The sequence below is a fragment of the Erinaceus europaeus genome, chromosome 21, assembly GCF_950295315.1.
Source record: "Erinaceus europaeus chromosome 21, mEriEur2.1, whole genome shotgun sequence".
Lineage (NCBI taxonomy): Eukaryota > Metazoa > Chordata > Mammalia > Eulipotyphla > Erinaceidae > Erinaceus > Erinaceus europaeus.
In genome coordinates, this window is record NC_080182.1 from 4,347,202 (window position 1) to 4,365,097 (window position 17,896).

Below are 17,896 nucleotides of genomic sequence, written 5' to 3' on the forward strand. Positions count from 1 at the left end.
TACAAAATAAGTTACTCCTGGCTGTGGTGCCGGCTCCCCGCCCACCCCACCCCCAAGCGATGGATCGGCTGCCCATATTGCACTTGGTTGACTTCCTCAGCACAACCCCCTTCCTGGGCCGGGTCCCCACCAGCCGGCCCCCAGCACCCACCACTGCCGCATACAGAATCTAGCTTGGACACGGTTATGTACAGCTGTACCTTAGGGAGGATCCAGAAAGTCAGTGCAAAGCAGAGCAGAACCCCGGTGTGTCTGGGGACCCCAGCAGAGTCTTGGCCTCTCCCTGGGTCCATGCTAGGACCCACACCCGGCTCCTGCCTTTGCCACCTGCCAGTCCAATGCCCCAGAAAGCCAGGAGCAAGCAGGCCTTGCCCCTGGCCCCAGCTCCCCCTTCTAGAGCTGTGGCCTCCAAGGACTTTTCCCAAAATAACTGTGAAGCCTTGGTTGGCAGGTTTCATTTCTCTCTGTCACACTGGCTCTGTGGAGACAAACAAGTGACTGGACCCAAAATGAGTTTAAAAAGAAAACAACTAACTCATCAGAGAGTTAAGCTTATGCATTTTTTTAATTTTTTTTTTTCCTTTTGTCATGGGGTTGGGAGAAGAAGGGAAGGGGGTATTTAGCAGAAAAAGGATCTATATACAGGGAACACCTGGCACGGGCTATGGGTGGGCTGTGCAGGGGACCTGGGTCACTCCAGCTTCAGCCTCGGAGCCTGGGGGAGCACACTGGGAGACGTTTCCCCTCCCAAGAAAAGCTCGTTTCCTTCCTGTGACCCAGCCCTGGCCTGGGAATCTGCGCAGGACCGCCCGTGATTGTCTGCTCTCGGGGCCCACGCAGGGCACGCACTGGCTGGGCCGCCCTGGCCAGAGATTCCCTCCCAGGAGCTGGCCTGGCCTGGAGTTTGGCTGTCTGGGAGGGGGCAGCCAGAGAAGGTGCAGGCTGAGACTGGGGTGGGGGGGGGGTGGACAGTAGGCAGCTGCCCCCCTGAAATCTCCCAGTCCTTGTTACCTAGCCACAGGAGCAAAATAAATTATTATGTATTTTTTTGTCAACTCCTTTTTCCTTCTCCACATTCTTTCCTTTGCTTTTCCCCTACCCCCTTCCTTTGTCCTGATAAAGCTGTCCTTTCTGCTCTCCGCCCCCCAAATTGTCCATGATGGCCACCCTGCCTGGGCAGCACCGGGCCCAGAGAGGGGTGGGAGTCTTCACAGTAGGGGCCCGCAGGGCAGCGTGGGGCCCCCGCAGGCGGTCGGGGTGGCCTCAGTCCAGGGAGGGGTGGGCAGCTCAGGGTTCCGTCTACCCATCCTGGGTTCCAGCACCCAGCCTCCAGGGGTGCCGTGTCTGTCTGTCTGCTGGCCAGGGCCTGCCCCTAGCCCATGGCGGTCACCATGCTGGACGGGTGGGGGTGGCCAAAGGTGAGGCTGGAGGAGGGGTGAATGGGCGTCGGCGTGGGCAAGATGTGTCCCGAGTGGCTGAAGGGCGGGAGGTGACCCACAGGCGCCATGTGTCCAGCCAGGGCGGCGGCGCTGAAGGGTGAAGACTTGTCCTGCATGCACTTGGTCAGCTCCTCAAAGCACTCGGCACCCTTCTTGCTCTTCTTGGACTTGTTGGACATCTTCCGGTTCCGAGTCTGTATCCCCTCCTTCTTCATGGTCAGCGGCCGGTTCACCTGGAGTGGGTAGGGGCAGGCACAGAGCCATCAAGGAAGAGGCCGGCTCCCTTCCCAGAGCAGAGCTCCCCTAGGATCCTTTTGTTAGAAACGGGGAGGCCTCTGCCTCTAGCCCTCTGGACTCCGGCTGTGTCTGAGGGGTGCTGGGTCCAGCCAGCTTGCCCCCTCTTCTGCCCCCTCTTCTGAGAAGCCCGCAGCCAGCAGCAGGCGCTTCCCAAGCCAAGCCAAGCCAAGCCAGGACAGCACAAAGAGCAGCCGTCCCCGGGGAGGGGCGGGGCAGGTGGGGTGGACCAACTCACATTGTGCAGCTTGTAGTAGAGGCCACAGGCGTTGCACACTGGGTCCCCGTTGGCGTTGCGGCGCCATAAGGTGGTGGTTGTCGTCTGACAATTTGCACAACAGGTGCCCGCTCTCCTGGCGGCCGACTGGGAGGGGCAGGGTGGCGTCAGGCGGCTGGGCTCCCACGCCCCATCTCGACCTCCCTCCCCGACCCCCACCCCGCCATCCTGCTCAGCCTGGGACTGGGACTCTCTGGAGGGGATCAAGGCGCCTCGGAGCCCTCTGGAGTTCTAGAATTTGAGACCTGAACCACCTCGGGGCTTTAGAAGAAAGGGCTCTCTGGAAGCTGATCTCAGCGGCCTGGGCTGCTGGAGCAGTGAGGCAAGATGAGGCCCGCCCCACCCCCACTGCCACCCCACCTGATGGGACACTTGAGGAAGCTGAGATGCTCTTTCCTTCAGCAGGTTGGCTGATCATTCCTCTGCCTCCCTCAAAACCCATCACCCTGCCCCCCCCCCCATCCCTGAGGCCAGGGCAGGGGAACCCTGTAGCTGTCCTGGGTGTGATGAGAAACATTTACTGCATGCAGGATGGGAGCCCCACAAAGCTAGTCAAGTAAAACTGAACAATTTAATCATCACTAAACTGGGTCCCTCCACTGCCCCTGACACAACTAGAGGAGACCATCCTGGATCCAGAACATTCCTAGACTGGATGGATAGGACTAGTCTGTCTTCCCAGCTCCCCCAGACCCTGGAACTCTGAAGTTGCCCCCTGTCTTCAAGGGGTGCAGGGCAACGTGGTCTGAAAATCGGCACTTGGGTTCTGGAGAAAGGTGCTGGAGGCACGAAAGCCTTCAGTCCCTCCAAAGCAGGGTGCCCCTACCCCCACCCCATCCCAGTCCCACTCCCAGGAAAACACAGGTCCCCCAATACTTCCCGGGAACCAGTGTGAACAGGGGTGGAGGCAGGGGGAGGGGGGCCAGGTTGCAGCAGTGCTGCCTGCAGCCATGGGGGGCGGGGAGGGGTGAGGGTGAGTAAGCAGCGCGAAGCTGGAATTCTGACTCAGGGGCCAACACCGCATCCTCCACCCCAACCCCCACCCGGGGCCCTCACCCCGCCCTGGATCCAGGGGGGAAAAAAAAGAGGCTGAGCCTGTGGGGGTGACCCAAAGAGGCCAGCGATTTAAACCTCATAAATCACTTCGCCCTGAAAAAAAATATATTTATTATTCTTAGCCTTGGGTGCATTATTTGCAGAGTGGAAGGTATCAGAAATTTCAAAACAGCCCAGCTAGAGGCAGGACTGAGCCGAGGGGACGCTCTGGCAAACTCGGCGGAGCCCGGAAACAGATATGCGAAGTTTCCTTATCTGCTGGCTGCAGATGTCCGGATAGGAAACTCCGACAGGAGATCCGAAAGGGCATTTTTTTTTTAAATCCCTCAAATGAAAATACACAGTATAGGTGACTCCATGGAAAAATAATAAAGGGCAGGTTTTTCTGGTGGCTGGTGAGAGTGTGTGTTTTATTTAAGCGGGAGGAGACTGTTGGGAGGTATCGAGGACTCCCTGGGCAGCGGGGAAAATTACTTCATGGCTCTATTATTATTCATTTAAAAAAAAAAAGAGTTAAACAGAGGCCACCAGGAATGGGAGTCAGACCTTCAATGGCCAGCCGGCTTGGGGCTCCCTGAGCGGGCCAGGCTGAGGGCACCTGGTGGGAGACAGGGGAGGAAATCCAGCCCTTGGGGGTGCGGGGGGGGGGGGAAACTTGGCCTGAAAGTGAGCGACCCCAAATGATTTTAATTATAAAAGGAGACATTGGCGTTTGAACGGTATTTTGTTATATACATTTTTTGACAGTGTGTGTCCCCTGAGTGCTATCCAGGGGCCCCCTCTCTAGCCACCTGTGCCCCGACCTGCCTGGTGCCCACTGCCTACCAGTCTCCGCTTGGGCTTGATGAGTGGCCGGTTCTGCCCGTTCATCTTGTGGTAGAGTCCGCAGGCGTTGCACAGATAGTGGCCGGTGCCGTCTCGCCGCCAGAGAGGAGTGGCTGTGGCCCCACAGTTGACACACTCCCGGCCTTCTGAAGGGGGTCGGGGAGAGACACAAGGTCCACTTACAGGTGACAGGGACAGGCTCGATCCACCCGTCCACCCCCCCCTTCAGGCTGCTCCAGGTGGGGGTGATTTAGCCCCAGACCAACAAAGGGGTTGGGGAGGGGGATCCAGTCCACAGAAGAGGAGCTGCAGAGTAGTTTAAGGTGGAAATCCCCTTCTTAGCACCTTTTAGAGAAGGAAAGGGAGCAGGGAGGGAAGAAAGTGAAGAACCAGAGCCCCAGGGCTCCCCGTGTGTGGCCAGGAAAGGGTGTTTACAGAAAACTTGGCCCATGGCAGCAGCCAGAGTCACCCAGCTCAGCCTGGTCAGGTCTGGGGTGCCCCTCCATTCTGCCCAGTCTTTCCTCTCTGTTCTCCCCAGCTGCAGCTGCCTCCTCCCCACACTGCACTCCACATGGGGCGTCCCCCACGGCCAGACTTCTACTCTGGCCAGTGCAGCATCCTTCTTTCTGTCCTATGTCCCTTCCCCCAAACCTTCCTCTGGGGCCCTAGGACTCAGTCCTGGACTTGGATCAGAGTTGCTCTTCTTAAAAAATAAAAGAGAAAAGAGTCCTTTCATTTTCAGATTAAGCAGACAGAATGACCTTGGTTTTCTGTTGTTGCTGGTTTCTTGGTTTTTGTTTTGCTTTTTTTGTTTTGTCATTGTTTTTAAAGGACCATCTGGAATTCCAATACAATGTAAAACAAACTTGGGGACAAGGGCTCATTAAAGACAAGTGAGCTGGTCCCAGCAGAATAGGGACCCCCAGCAGTAGCCATCCAACAAGGTGGCATCATGTCATCGAGGCAATTCCTCTCTGTTTAAACCCAACTGTTGGTACAAACAAGCAAGGAAAAAGCGGTGCCTAGAACCAGGAGCGAAAGACCCTTAAAAATCTTCCTCTTGACTAGAAGGGGACAGGAAGGAGGCGGCACTGCAGGATCCCCCGGCTGCCCAAGTTCCTGAAGCCACCCAGCCCAGCCTCAGCCGGCCACTGAGGGCAGAGGGACGCTGGCCCCTACACTCAGTCCCCTGACCCAGCCCTCGGGCAGGGAGCGTGAAGGACATGCCAGCAGGCAGGGAGTGGGAACCGGTCCTGGGAATTCTGCTCCAGGGGAAATCTCCCTAGGAGATCTGGGAGATGGAATACACTAGGTTGCAGGGCTGAGTGGGAGAACCAGATTCCATGCAGACCTGGAGCCTGGGGCACAGCCCCTGCACGAGCACACACTCAGAAGCACACGTCCACCCTCACCTGCAGCCTGCATTTGCTCACACACTAAGTCAGAAATTGTCCAAAAGTGTCTGGGGGGGGGGGTGAGGGGAACCCACTTTCTTCCTGGCGGTGGACAGCCTTGGAGAAGGGAGGGCCGGGGGAGAGACCTGAACTTCTGGGGCTGCCAATAGTACTCAAGAACCAAAGCTTTAGGGTCCCTTCTCTCCCATTCTGGGGTCTCCAACATCTGCTGAGGGCTACTGGATAAAGGACTTCAGCACCCCCAGATTTGGGGGGGCTGCTTGCCCTCTATCCCAGGCCACCCCCGTCCCCAGGTATAAGCTGTCCCCCCCAGATTTGGGGGGGCTGCTTGCCCTCTATCCCAGGCCACCCCCGTCCCCAGGTATAAGCTGTCCCCCCCCAGATTTGGGGGGGGGCTGCTTGCCCTCTATCCCAGGCCACCCCCACCCCCACCCCACCCCCCCGTCCCCAGGTATAAGCTGTCCCCCACTCCAATGGGTCCCTGTCCTCTGCCTTTACCTGAACAGGAGCGTGCCTTGCTGCGCTGCTTGGGGGTGAAGCTGGAGGCAGGGCCACCCAGGAAGCCTCCCGGGTGGAAGAGTCCACTGCTGTAGTCGTGAGCTGCGGCGGGCACGTAGGAGGGGTAGGTGGGGATAGGGTGATGTGTGGCGGGCTGGGTGCCCATGGCAGCCAGGCCCGGACGCAGAGGGCTGCTGCTCTCCATCTTCATGCTCTCGGTCAGTGACACCTGGTACTTGACGCCGTCCTTGTCCTCCCCGCGGGCTGCACTACCCCCGGCAGAAGAGGAGGCCGGGGACGCTGCCCCGGTGGCGCTGGGGTCCGGGGACACTTCTTTGGGTGGTGTGGGGGGGAAGCCGAAGAGGTGGGAGCCCGAGTGGGCAGCAGTGGGGGTGAGGGAGGCCACCGAGCTCCCGCTGCCACCCCCGCTGCCACCCCCGGCCCCTGGGTACACGGAGAGGGGGCCTGCGGGGCCCCCGGCGGCTGAGGGGTGCAGTGGAGTCTTGGAGAAGGGGCTGACGGTCCAGGGGTTGTGGTGGTGTGCTGCGGACAGCGCGGCTTTGCCCCCATCCAGCCAGGGCAGCCCGGGGCTGTGCAACAAGTGAGGGCGGCACATCTGGCCACCTGTCAGGCGGGCTGCGGGGAGAGGGACCCGGTCAGAGAGTGGGGTCACGGGCGCCCAGGCCCACAGCTCCCCCACGGCCAGCAGTGACCATCGCCCAGCCCTCACCCAGACCCCCAGAAGCCCAGCACTGCCCATGGCAAGAATCAGGAAGGGCAGGCGAAAGTCCACTGGGCACTGGCAAGGACAGGGCCTGGAGTGCGCCCGCACGGGCCAGCTGGAAGCGGGCAGGAGCCCTCTGGGGCCCAGAGTCTCCCAGAGGCCGGCGGACCCCCACCTTCCCCGCCCGGTTCTGCCCCGCGACCCCACATCCGGGGAGCGGGCAGCCGCCCCCCGCCCCCGCGCCCGCGCTCACCGTGTGCGGGGCTGTAGGAGACGCGCGCTCGCGCGTGGGCCGGGTTGGCATAGTAAGGGTTGCCCTGCGAGTCCAGGTGGTTGAAGAAGACGTCCACCTCGTCGGGGGGCAGCAGCTGGGCCGGCTCCATGTAGTTGTGCGCCAGGCCCGGGTGGTGCGAGTCAGGGTGCTGCGCGTTCAGCACGGCGGGGTGCGCCATCCAGCGCGGCTGCTCGGGAGCCACCTCCATGGCCGGCAGTGGGGCCTCCGGTCTGCGCGGGGAGAGGGCGACGGGCCTGAGCGGGGCAGGGGGCGTGAGGACGCCGCCGGGGGCTGGTACCCCCACCCGCGGCCCGGGCGCCCTGAGCCCCCGCCGAGCCGGCCGCGGGAGTCCCGGGTGGGAGGAAAGCGCCCGGCGCGAAACGAAAGAAAGACGGGGGCAGGGTCCCGAGCACCCTCTTGTGGGGACCCCGACCCCAGAGTCCCGGGCCGGTGCACGCCGGGCAGGGCCCGAGCCCCGAGAGCACGGACAGGCAGCGGAGCGGCGGAGACACTCCCGCTCGGCCGGCACATACACAGCCCCAAAGTTGGGCAGCCTGGGGCGCAGGACTGCAGCGACGCGCGCGGACACACTTGGGGTCGCGCCCCAAAGGCGCCTCGCCCCCCCCCCAAAGGCCGACGGTCCCACCCGCCGAGGTGGCCTGCCGCGCGCACCCCGGGGAGACGCCGTGGGGTCCTGGCCCCCAGGCTCCCCGCACCCGTCACCGGGCCGCCCCGGCCTGCGGTCCCCCGGAGACACCCCCTCCAGCTCCCGCAGCCCTGACTTACAATGGCAGCGCTGCAGGGAGAGCGCGCGGCGCGGCGGGGCTCAGGCGGCGGGAGCGGGGGGCAGCGCGCGCCTCGGCCCCGGGCCCGCCCGGCTGCGGCCCCTCGGCATCGCCGGCCGCCCTGGCGCCAGCTCCGCTCCTGCACAGACATGAAGCGGGGGCCGCGCTCGCCTATGAAGCCCGCGCCAGCCAATCAGCGCCGCGCGCCGCCCAGCCTCCGGCCCCCATTGGCTGTGCCCCTCGGGCCGCCGACTCGGGACCAGCCCGGCCGCCCCCTCCCCGCGCCCTCCCCGCGGCCCCCAAAGCCAGCGCCCCCCCCCGCCCGCGCCCCCTCTGCTCACCGTGACCTCTGAGCCCCCCTCCCAGCCACTGACCTGCAGGCCGGTCCCTCCCCGCGAGGCCAGGCCGCGCGTCCACTCTCGGACCCCGCACTCTCACCCTGGGCTCCAGCTCCTTCACCCCCCCAGGGTGGCCCAGCGGGGAGCGACCCCGACCGCTGCCTCCCCAGCTCGGGCGCCGGCTGTCCAGGGGCTGGGGCCAGGGGGCAGCCGACGAGGGGCAGGAGCGGCGGGGCGCCCGCGGGCACCGGGCCGGGCGGGGAATCGCTGCCGCCGGGGACTGCAGGGCGGGCGAGGGGGCCCGGAGGCTCGGGGGGTGGGGGCTCCCCTTCCCGGGCGTGGCCTGCGCTGCCCAGCGGCCGAACTGCCCGGGGCGAGGCCGCGGAGACCCGGCCTGGCGCCGACGCCGGCTGCGGGAGACGCCCGCGGGCAGAGGGAGGCATTTTCTCCGGTTTGGGGGTTGGGGGTTGGGGGTGGGCACTCTAGGGCTCCCCGGGAGGCCGGGGAGGTGGCGGCCGAGAACTCTGTCCCCAGGGTCACCTCCAGTGGCCCTGTGCAGAGACCTCGCTCTCTCCCAGCCTGGAGACAGAGGGGACCGAGGTTCCAGGGGGGCCCAAGGCCAAGAGTATGGTGGGGGTCGAAAACAAAGAAATTTGGGGGGACTGAGACAGGTGCGGGGACCAGGGGGGATGACCAGGGGGACCTCCAGCCCTTTGCTCCTCGCCGGCCCACTGCTCTGACCCGCCGGCCCAGAAGGACCCAGGTGGGTCGGGACCGGGAATGGGGAGCGGGGGTCTGGACGCCCCCGGGGTGGGGGAGGGGAGGCGGGATTGACAGTCGGTAATTGGGTAACTGGAGGCGGCTTCTCGGGCCCGGCGGCCCCGCCACCGCGACGCCGGGCCCCTGACGTCACCCGATTCGCCAGGAAATGAACTTTTTAATAATCCGAGGAGGGAGGAAAGCCCTCGGTCCCCTCGGCTCGGGGGGCTACCGGCCGGGCCCGGCTCCGCGGTGCGCTCCGGCCCCCCGCTCCCGACCGGCTCTGGGCAGCGCCGGGTGGCGCTGGCTCCTGTGGTCTCGGCGCCCGGCTGTCCGAGGCCGGGGCTCCGGTACGGGATGGGGCTGGGGGCGGGGAACCCCGTCCCGGTTAGGACCTGGGTGCCCGGGCCGCGGGGACTCTCCCGCGCCGGCGGACCGCTGCGCTAGGCTCTGGGGCTCACGGCCCGGCTGCTCGGCGCTGAGCCCCGCAGACGGGCGAGCGGGAGGCCGGGGCCGCGGGGGAGATGGCTCAGGCTGGGAGCCGGAGTCGGGACTCCGGGCTGGGCAGTGGCGGCCGGCCCGGCAGGTGAGCGGCCCCGGGGCTCAGCGGTTCCCGCTGCCTGCAAGCAGGGCCGGGCGGCCGTGTGCCTCTCTCCTCCCGGCCTGTAACTTACAATTCGTCAACCGCGCGGAAAGGGAGGTCGCCGCCTAACTTCGAGCGGTAAGCGAGTCCCCGGGGTCCCACGAAGCTGCCCAGAAACACCGTGCCCGCGACCCTCCGGAGTCCGGCCAGGCTGTCCAGCTCCAGCTAGAACTCCGGCCGGAGAGCCCAGGCAGCCGGCCCCCTGGCTGCCCGCGGGATGGCAGCGCCAGAGCCCAGCGGAAGCTTCGTGCAAGACTGTGATCTGCGCCCCAGCTGCGGGGCGGTGGCCGCCCGAAGACCCCTGGACGCAGGTAACCACCCCCGCCCCCAAAGGCTCAGCAAGAGATGCCCAGGCCCTGGTGGGTATGCGATCTCATCACAGCCGCCTCGGCTTCAGGCTCCTCCCAGCAGCCTCGACACACTCCAGGCCGGGTCCTGAACACCGAATGGGTGGAGGTGACCCGCTGAACAGCCCCCCCTCCAAACGCATCCTCCCCAACACACACCCAGAGCTGCCCAGCGCAGAGCGGGGCACAGCGGGGATTTAATTACCCGGCTCCACGGCTCAGAAAATCGCTGCGCTTAGCCGCTTAGCCCGTCAGTTAAGCAATGCAGGAGCTGGGCCTCGGGAGACCGCAGCAGCCCCACTCCAGCAATCCCGGCCTAGAGCAGACAGACAGGGGCAGGGAGGCCTGCTGGTCCTCTCTCTTTGGGTGGAGCTGGGGCGGCTTCCCAGAAAAGGCGAGCTGCCGGCTTGGCTGAGGCCTCCGCCTGGAAGTTTATAGTGATTGCGTTGGAAGCGGGATGGCTGTGGTCTCCGGCAGGAAAGAGTAAGAGCCAGTCTGGGAGAGAAATGGGGGAGCTGGGCGGCAAGAAACCCAGCAAACCAGCAAAATGGGATCACTGAGAGAGTGTGTGTGTGTGTGTGTGTGTGTACCCAAAGAGACCCCCAACACCAGCCTCTCTCTCTCTCTCTCTCTCTCTCTGGGCTGCACAGACTAGCCTGTCACATCTGGCCCCACACAAGCCGCTAGGGAGTTCCAGGGTAGCCTCTGACAGAGGACAGAGACTGGGGTGAGTCGGGTGGCTATCACCAAGCTATAGGAAACTAGGCCTATTCCAGCTTCTACTTGGGGGGTCTCTAAACACCTTCAGGGGTTTCCCTTTCACATTGTTTTGCTCCTTCCCAAGGGTGGGGGGGTGAGGTTGTGCAGGCGACTCCAATTCCAAACTCGGTCACTTTCCTGAGGTGAGAAGGAGCTTCCCGGCTGCAAAGGTGAATTTTGAAAGGCCTTTTACTCAAGATTCCTAGTTGCTGGGAAGTCCAGGAGTGCAATCACCCTGGAAATTCATGGCAGGGACTCTAAATCTGGTCCTGGAGGGCCTGAAAGGGCTGTAGCTCAGATGCACCCCACAGCTCTCTGGCTTGATATCCTTTGTTTAAACTTCGCTCATTCAAGGTGGCCCCTCTGGGACCCTAAGTTTGTCCTTTCTTGGTAAACCTAATTCTTCTCAGCTTTTCTGATGAGCAGCTAGTTGGTCATTGGGGTGGGGGGAGCGGGTTCCAAATAAATCAGTTTGTTTAGAAACCAATCTCCATAGGAATATTTAATTTGTAATCCAGTGATCTCTCAGATTTACACTGCCTTGTGTAGGGGGCACTGAAAAGGAAGTGGGGGCCCATTAGCCACAGGGATTCCCAAGTCCCGTCTACTGCAAGGCTGTAGATCAGCCAGTTCCTACAGAGTGTGCGTGTGTGTATGTGCGTGCGTGTGTGTGTGTGTGTGTGTGTGTGTGTGTGTATGTGTATGCAGAGGGGGGTGGAATGAGAACCTCAACTGCCTTCCCTGCTCTTCAGAGTTCACTTCCAGCTCCCCCCCCCCCACAAATCTGAAGGCTTCCCATCTGCATGCTGGGCTTTAGGGATCATGAAGACACCAACACAGCATCCCAGATGTCTTGGTAACCAGGGTCAAGGCCCTGTGAAGATTCCGTGTCTCTTTCTAGGGCTCTGACACCCCTGCCCCCATGCCTCTGCTGGATGGCCTCCCCAGACAGCCCTGCGCGAGGCCTGCAGGCCCTCTCCCTCCGGGACAAGCCACCACTGGCTTTGAGCACCCGGTGGTGGGCACACCATGACAACTGGCAAATCCGTTTCGTTAGCTGCAATTTGTTTGCAATTTGTCAGCCCGGCCTGGGGCCTCTCTCCAGAGGCCAAGCAGCCGCCGTGGCCCTACCTGCTTCCCGAAGCCTGACTGCTCAGGAACCGATGCCACCATGAGGTGCCCGCCGCAGCTGTTCCCCACCCCTGGGGGAGAGAAGTGGCTTTTTTTCCAAAACAACGAATTTCCTTCGACGAGTTCCAGGAATGAAGCGGCCCCCACACCCCAGGGACCCTGGACGCCAGACCTTCCCCCTTGTGGCTGGGGCCACCCCAGTTCAAACCCTGCGGTCTCCAAGGGAACGAAGTCAGAAGCTGCCCGCAGCCTCTCCCCGCAGATCCCTGAGCCCGCAGCGGGCCCATTCTTATTGAAATCCCACTAAATGGATTCCAACTCGGGCTTGGAGCCGAGGTCGACAGACTTCCAGACCCAGAGCTGTCCCCCTTCGCATCCCAGCCGCCGAAGATGAAGATAAAGGGCCTACGGGCGGGAGCTCAGGGGCGCAGTACGGAGCGGAGCGAGCGGGGTTAAGCCGCGCAAAGCCGGCGCACGGGACCAGCCGGGCTGGCAGGTGCAGCCGCAGCTCAGCGGCCCGGCTCCTGCGCACTGGAGTTGGGGGGCTGCCCAGACAAAGGCCCTGGCCGGGGGAGGGGAGGAGGCTGAGAGGGGAGCGCTCTGCGAGGGCCTGGGAGTAACCAGGACTCACGGCCTGTAGCTCGGCCAGGAAATGGGAAGGTGGAAGGCCCGAGATGGGCCTACTGTCCCCAACTCCTCAGCTGCTCGTTCAGATTTGGGGCCCGAAGACTTGGGGTTCTGGGAGCTGGCCGCGCCACAAGTCAGCTGCTACTGGGGTCAGGCAGGCGGCGCACTCAGGGTCAGGTCGCCGTTGGGCCAAGCCTGGAGCTGGAAGGCCCGGCCAGGCGAGGGGCACTTACCAAGCGAGATGCGGCAGGCGGCGCCCCCGGGCGGGCGGACAGGCCTGAGCTGAGCAGGGTGCACTGGCGGCAGCGGGGTCTGAACGGCGACCTCAACAGCAGGGCCGGGGCTGCTTGCCCAGGGCCCGCATGATGCTCCGGGTCCGATTCTGTTGCAGGGGGACAGCCGGAGTGGGGAGTAGGACACCACTGGCTGGCGCACCTCCTAGGCTCCCTCGGCCTCTCCCTTCCCCGCTGAAGCTCGGCCTTTTATTTCCACCGCACTTTGAGGGGGCGGGAGCGCTGCAGGGGGAAAGGGGGTGCCCGGGCTCCTCCGGCCGCACTTGGGGCGCAGACGCCCTGAACCCCACTGCAGGCGGCTCCCAGCGCCCGGGATGCAGCTCTCTTATGAGACCGTCCCTGAGGACCCTCACGAGTAGTGGGCACACGACACAGCACAGCTGCCTCCCCCCTCGTCCACCCGCTTCCCGTGTGCTCACACGGACACCCACACATCTGTGCACACGTGTTCGCGCGGCTGTGTGGACCCCGCATGGAAGGGAGGTCTGGGTTGCACACGTGCACACGCACGCACACACATGCACACACAGAGCCACACACTCCCGGGCTGGTTTGAGGAAGTGTAAACATAGCCCTTCTCCTCATGCCTGCCTGCACCCCAGTTCACCAGCTCCAGAACAGACCTGAGCCTTCTCAGGAGCAGGCTGTTAGGAGTCTCTCCAGCCCATCTTCACTCAGCAGGGAGTGGGAAGACTGAGTGCAGGGACAGAGTGGGAGCCTTTCCCCCAAGAATGCTCCTGGCCCTGGGTGGGTGAGGTCTGGTCCTTCACTGCTCAGGTCCCACCACTCAACACAGCCCTGTGGGGGGGGGGGTCCCAGCTCCCCAGAACGAAAGTAGCCTTGGGGACATTGAGCCCAAGAGAGAGTGGGACAGCTGGGTGGGGAGGGCTGCAGGGGCCTGGGACAACCTGTGTCCCCCAGGGGCCCCCCCGAGTGGGTGTCCAGCCCCCCCATGCCTTTGGGCACCTTGCAAGGTGGGTGCTTTCTCTGGAGCTAGTATGACTGTGTTGTATATTTATGTCGGTGTGCATTCTGGAGAGTCTGTGCAGAGAGAGTGTGAGATCGTGAAAGCGTGCATCTGTGAGCACAGGGGAAGTCTGCAGAACTGAGTGTGCTTTCTGGTGGGTCCTTGAGAACTGAAGTATTGTGGGAGTCTGGGAGTGTGTGTGTGTGTGTGTGTGTGTGTGTGTGTGTGTGTGTGTTGTGGGCCGCTGAGGGTTTGTGTATTATGGGACTCCGGCTGTGTGTCCTGGGGTGGGTACTGCAGAGGATGACCCTAGTGCAGGTGGGAGAGTGTCTGTGGACCTGGGCTCATGCTTCTGTGGCTGTGTGCCTAAGTCCACAGTGACCCTGAAATCTGTAGTGGATGTGGCCATTGCCAAGACCTGTGCCAGTGTGGGGTCAGAAACACGTCTGGTGCCTGAGTCTCTGAGCTGGCATGTGTGTGCATGTGAACACTGTGGGTGTGTATCCTTGTGTTCCATGGTGGGGGCAGAGGGAGGCTGTGTGGTGCTCCCTGTAGGGACTGGTGGGTGTTGGTGTGGCCTCTGTGTGCTCCCACCCCAGCCCGCAAGTGGTCTTGGGAAGTGTGTGCTGGGGTGTGTTGTCTGTCCAGCTCTCCCGCCCAGCACCAGGGCAGTTGGCCATTGAGCCAGGGAGCCATTTGTGAGGGCACTTTCTGTCTGTCTGTGGGAGGGGGAGATGCACTGATAAGGCTTATCTGTCGTTACCAGCGCCACACTGAATAACCGCTCTAATGAGGTGGCCCCGCTGGGACATCTCCCACTACCCCCAGCTCCTGAGGCCCCCAGCCTCATTGGGAGGGGCATGGGGAAGCCCTGGGGGCACCTAGCACACTGTCTCCCTCCAGCCCAGCAATGTCAGTCCACTGGGCTTACATTCATTAGGGAAGGGGGCTCCGGGTCATGCACCCCCACCCCACCTTCTACCTCCCTGCTAGTCTAGTCTGAGCTGGTCAGAACCAGCTGCAGTTTCGAAGCCTCAGGTCTGTGGGCAGAGAGGCCCAGCATGGACAGGTGTGAGGCCTGAGAGCTTGGGGGGGGGGGGGGTCCGGGGTTGTGACCAGAGATAGACCGACCCAGACAGCTGGGGTGAGTGAAAGAGACTGAGAAACTTCAGGGTAGTGTTTTGTTATTTGGTGTTTGTTTGTTTTGAGAAAGCAGTGGAGAGTGAGGAGTGGTTTGACAACACCTAGGGACAGAGCAAACAACGAAAAAGTGACAAAAAGGGTCAGAGAGACATGAACAAAGCGGCAAAAGTGTAAGCCAGAGACTCATGGGCAAGAGAAAGAGAAAAAGCAAAAATAGAAAAAAGAGTTGGGGAGGTGGAGCAGAGAGACCCCTCCCAGAGATGGAGGTGGAAGTGGGGAGCACATTGGCCGGGAGGGATGGGCGCGGGGCTGTGGCCGGGAGGGCTGAGCGCTCGGCAGAAGCGCGGGCGGCGGCGGGCAGGGGGGTCCGCGCGGGGCTCCGCCGCTGTCCGGGGTAATTTTTCATCTCGGCCGGCTAATCTTTGTTCCCGGCGAAGATAATGAATAGCCAATCGTTATCTGCCCGGCTCCCGGAGGCTGCCCGAGAATAGGGTTGTACAGGGCTGGGAATTGTTTCCAAAGTGCCGCGGAATAAATGGTGTTCCTTATCTCTGCCTTCCAGATTATCGGAGCCCTTTCAGAGCGCGCACAACAAATGCGCCCGCCATCGAATGCATCATTTACCACCGCAGATCCGCGCACTGATGGGCAGCCGATAGCCGGCCGCGGGGGCCACGCTGGGCCCGGGAGCCTGCGCCGCCCGCCCGCCCGCCTGGACTCCCCGCATGCACCCCCGGGTGCGCCCCGCGTGTCTGGACGGGCCCGCATGCGCCCCCGGGGACTGCCTCCGAGCAGGCCAGGGTGTGTGCTCGGGCGGTGCCCGTGAGCCCCGGCACCTGCGTTCTGGGCGCGCGTGCGGGAACACCTGGGCGGCGGGAGGCTGCGGGGGAGAGCGGGCAGTGTGTCATCCGCGGCGGGGAGCAGCGGGCGTGCAAGCCCTGTGCATCCTCGACGTGTGCGCCCTGGACGGAGCGGTGGCGGGGCGCACCGCGGGCGGAGGTCACGGCCACGGGGGGTGGTCGGTCACCTTGGCGCCGCGTGTGAGCCTGCGGGTCCCAGCTGGCTCCTGGGTGTTTGCGGGCGGGGGTCGTGCAAGTCCGTGCAGCCGAGCTCACGAGTGGCCGCCTGGAGAGTGGGGGGCCCCGGGCTGGGACCTGCGGGGGCGCCTGTCCACAGCGCCCAGGGGCCTGTGTGCGGGCCAGCGGGTGTGGACGTGTGGACTCACTTCTGAGCGCCCCGGAGAAAGCCTCTCCAGCTGGAGGGCGTGTTGTGCGGGAGACGGGCTGCCCCCCCACGGAAAGGAGCGAGGTGACTGGGGGTGGGGTGGGGGCGACGAGTTCTGGGGAAGGGAAGCCGCGGTGGAAGGGAGAAGTGGGGTCTTCCGAGGAGTTTGGGGACACCCGGAGCTCCCGGCCCGCAGTCCGGGAGGCTCCGCCGAGGTCCCCGCCGTGAGTGACACGCGCCGCCGACAAAGGCTGTATCTTTCCAGGCCCCGCCCGCGCCCCCGCCCGCGCCCGCCGCGCGATGGTCCCCATGGCGACGCAGATAGCGCGCAGCCATTTCCCCTATCTCCCCCAGTCTATTACACGGCGGGATTAGCTCATCTCCAGGCAGGTCAAACCCAAAGTCACACAACCTGCCACGCGGCCCCGCCCCCGCGCGCTCGCCCCTCCCCCGGCCCGGCCCCGCCACCCCGGTGGCGGCCCGCGCGCAGGTGCACAGCGCCACCTGGCGGCCGCGGGCGGGGCCTCGGGGACGCACAAGCTGGGCCGGGGTCGCTCGGCTGTGCGGGCCTCTCCAGAAGCTAGGGCTTTGCTTTGTGGCTGTGTCCCCAGGAGAGTTTTTGGAAATGCAGGACAGACAGACGGCCAGAAATTACAAGTAGGGCCGAGCTGTCAAAGGCCAGCTGGGTTTAGATGGTCACAAAAAATAGTTTGTTTTTTTTTTTTTAATTCTTTTTAAAAATATTTTTTTAATTTAATCATTATTGGGTAGACACAGAGAAATTGAGAGGGAAGGGAAATAGAGAGACATCTGCAGCCCTGCTTCACGGCTTGTGAAGCTTTCCCCTGCAAGTGGAGACCAGGGGCTTGAACCTGGGTCCTTGTGGTCTGTGATGTGAGCACTTAACCAGGTGCGCCACCACCATGGACCCCAAGAAATGGTTTCTACCAATGGATCCACTCACTGGGTTTAGAATAAAAGGCCACCTGTGTGATAGTGGCTGCTGGTGGCTTAGTCCTGGCTCCTCCCTGCCCTCCCTGCCCCACCCCAAGGCCACAGCCTTTGTGCGTTTTTTAAGATATTTTATTCATTTATTAAAGAGAGGAAGAGGGAGAGAACCAGAGCATTACACTGGCAGGTGTGATTCCAGGGATCAAACTCGGTATCTCATGCTTAAGAATCCAACACTGCGCCACTTCCAAGGCTGAAAATTTCATAATGTTTATTTACTTAGCGTTACGGAGAGAGATCCCTCAGTGTTTGGGATTGAATCTGGAATCTCTGGCTTGCAAGTTCTGAGCTATGGCCCTGGCCCATATGCCATGTTTTTTGAAGGGTACTCTGCACAATGTGAAAGGGTTTTGTGTCTCTATTTGCTCAACCCCTGCCTCACCCCCCTGGTAAGACCCCTCTGGGAGGGGTGTTTTGTCCTTCGCAGGAGCCCAGTTGCTGGAGTCTTGTCTAACTGGGTGGCAACTGTCACAATTCTTGGGGAAACAGTAAATTCGCACAAGAGTGTGTGGACCAGCCTTGCACCTTGCCGTGGCCATTAATCCTTATAACACCCCAATTCCCCTGGATTTTGCTCTATCCCTGGGGTGTCTGGCTCCATCCTCCGGCCCCAGCCTGCAAGTTCCCAGAGGGCTGGGACAGAGGAGACAACACCAAGAAGACCCCTGAGCTGTGCACTCAGTGGGGCCAAGCATACTCTCACCGGGAGCTCTGAGGGAGCCAAGTCCTCTCTGGGGAGGCCCAGGCCACCGGGCGAGACTTCACTCATAATACAAGATAATTACAGCCGAGATGTCAGGAAGCAGCGGTGATTAATTGCTGTGTGGGGCAGGAACAGCAAAGGATTGCAGGCCAGGAGGGGTTTCCAGGTGGGAATGTGACGTCTGCCCATCTCCAAGATGCCAGGGGTGAATCAGGCTGACCTCATTCTGCCCAGGGGCTTCGGCTGGCGGAGGAGGGGGTGTCCCTTGCCCAGGAGCTCCAAGAATGTGCTTGTCTAGTTCCCTGCTGGGAGGGGACTTGTTGGGTTGCTCAAGTTCTCAGGTGGGAGTTGCCCCCAGCACACA

At 62.5% G+C, this 17,896-nt stretch overlaps 2 protein-coding genes across 8 annotated transcripts; one reads left to right on the forward strand and one right to left on the reverse strand.

The window, feature by feature from the left end:
- Positions 1–954: 954 nt before the first annotated feature.
- GATA2 (GATA binding protein 2) lies at positions 955–12,619 on the reverse strand. 7 transcript variants are annotated; one of them, XM_060180293.1, is made up of 7 exons: positions 12,425–12,615; positions 7,589–7,726; positions 6,782–7,032; positions 5,805–6,440; positions 3,892–4,037; positions 1,972–2,097; positions 955–1,672 (listed from the first exon to the last, which is right to left on the reverse strand). In XM_060180293.1, the coding sequence occupies exons 3-7, from the start codon at positions 7,008–7,010 to the stop codon at positions 1,373–1,375; spliced, it is 1,437 nt and encodes a 478-aa protein (XP_060036276.1). In that variant the 5' UTR covers positions 7,011–7,032; positions 7,589–7,726; positions 12,425–12,615; the 3' UTR covers positions 955–1,372. The 7 variants fall into 7 exon arrangements, with proteins under 7 accessions (XP_060036276.1, XP_060036275.1, XP_060036274.1 ...); XM_060180292.1 differs by lacking the exon at positions 12,425–12,615 and adding an exon at positions 7,962–8,101 and having other exon boundaries at positions 6,782–7,056; XM_060180291.1 differs by lacking the exon at positions 12,425–12,615 and adding an exon at positions 7,929–8,062 and having other exon boundaries at positions 3,892–4,034; positions 6,782–7,056.
- On the forward strand, positions 7,737–15,866 carry LOC132535331 (basic proline-rich protein-like). Its single transcript, XM_060180888.1, has 5 exons — positions 7,737–7,929; positions 8,055–8,350; positions 8,879–9,034; positions 9,381–9,638; positions 15,157–15,866. Exons 1-5 carry the CDS (start codon positions 7,737–7,739, stop codon positions 15,418–15,420), a joined length of 1,167 nt encoding a protein of 388 aa, XP_060036871.1. The 3' UTR covers positions 15,421–15,866.
- The last annotated feature ends 2,030 nt before the right edge of the window (positions 15,867–17,896 follow it).

Bases quoted from the DNA above. Each gene is read 5' to 3' on its own strand.
- LOC132535331 (XM_060180888.1), top strand. From the start codon at position 7,737: ATGAAGCGGGGGCCGCGCTCGCCTATGAAGCCCGCGCCAGCCAATCAG. The intron at 9,035-9,380 runs GTACGGGATGGG...CCGCGCGGAAAG, and splicing joins TGTCCGAGGCCGGGGCTCCG to GGAGGTCGCCGCCTAACTTC. The intron at 9,639-15,156 runs GTAACCACCCCC...TCTGCCTTCCAG, and splicing joins CCGAAGACCCCTGGACGCAG to ATTATCGGAGCCCTTTCAGA.
- GATA2 (XM_060180295.1), bottom strand. From the start codon at position 7,010: ATGGAGGTGGCTCCCGAGCAGCCGCGCTGGATGGCGCACCCCGCCGTG. The intron at 2,098-3,891 runs GTAGGCAGTGGG...TGCCCCTCCCAG, and splicing joins TCAAGCCCAAGCGGAGACTG to TCGGCCGCCAGGAGAGCGGG. The intron at 1,673-1,971 runs GTGAGTTGGTCC...TACCCACTCCAG, and splicing joins TCTACTACAAGCTGCACAAT to GTGAACCGGCCGCTGACCAT.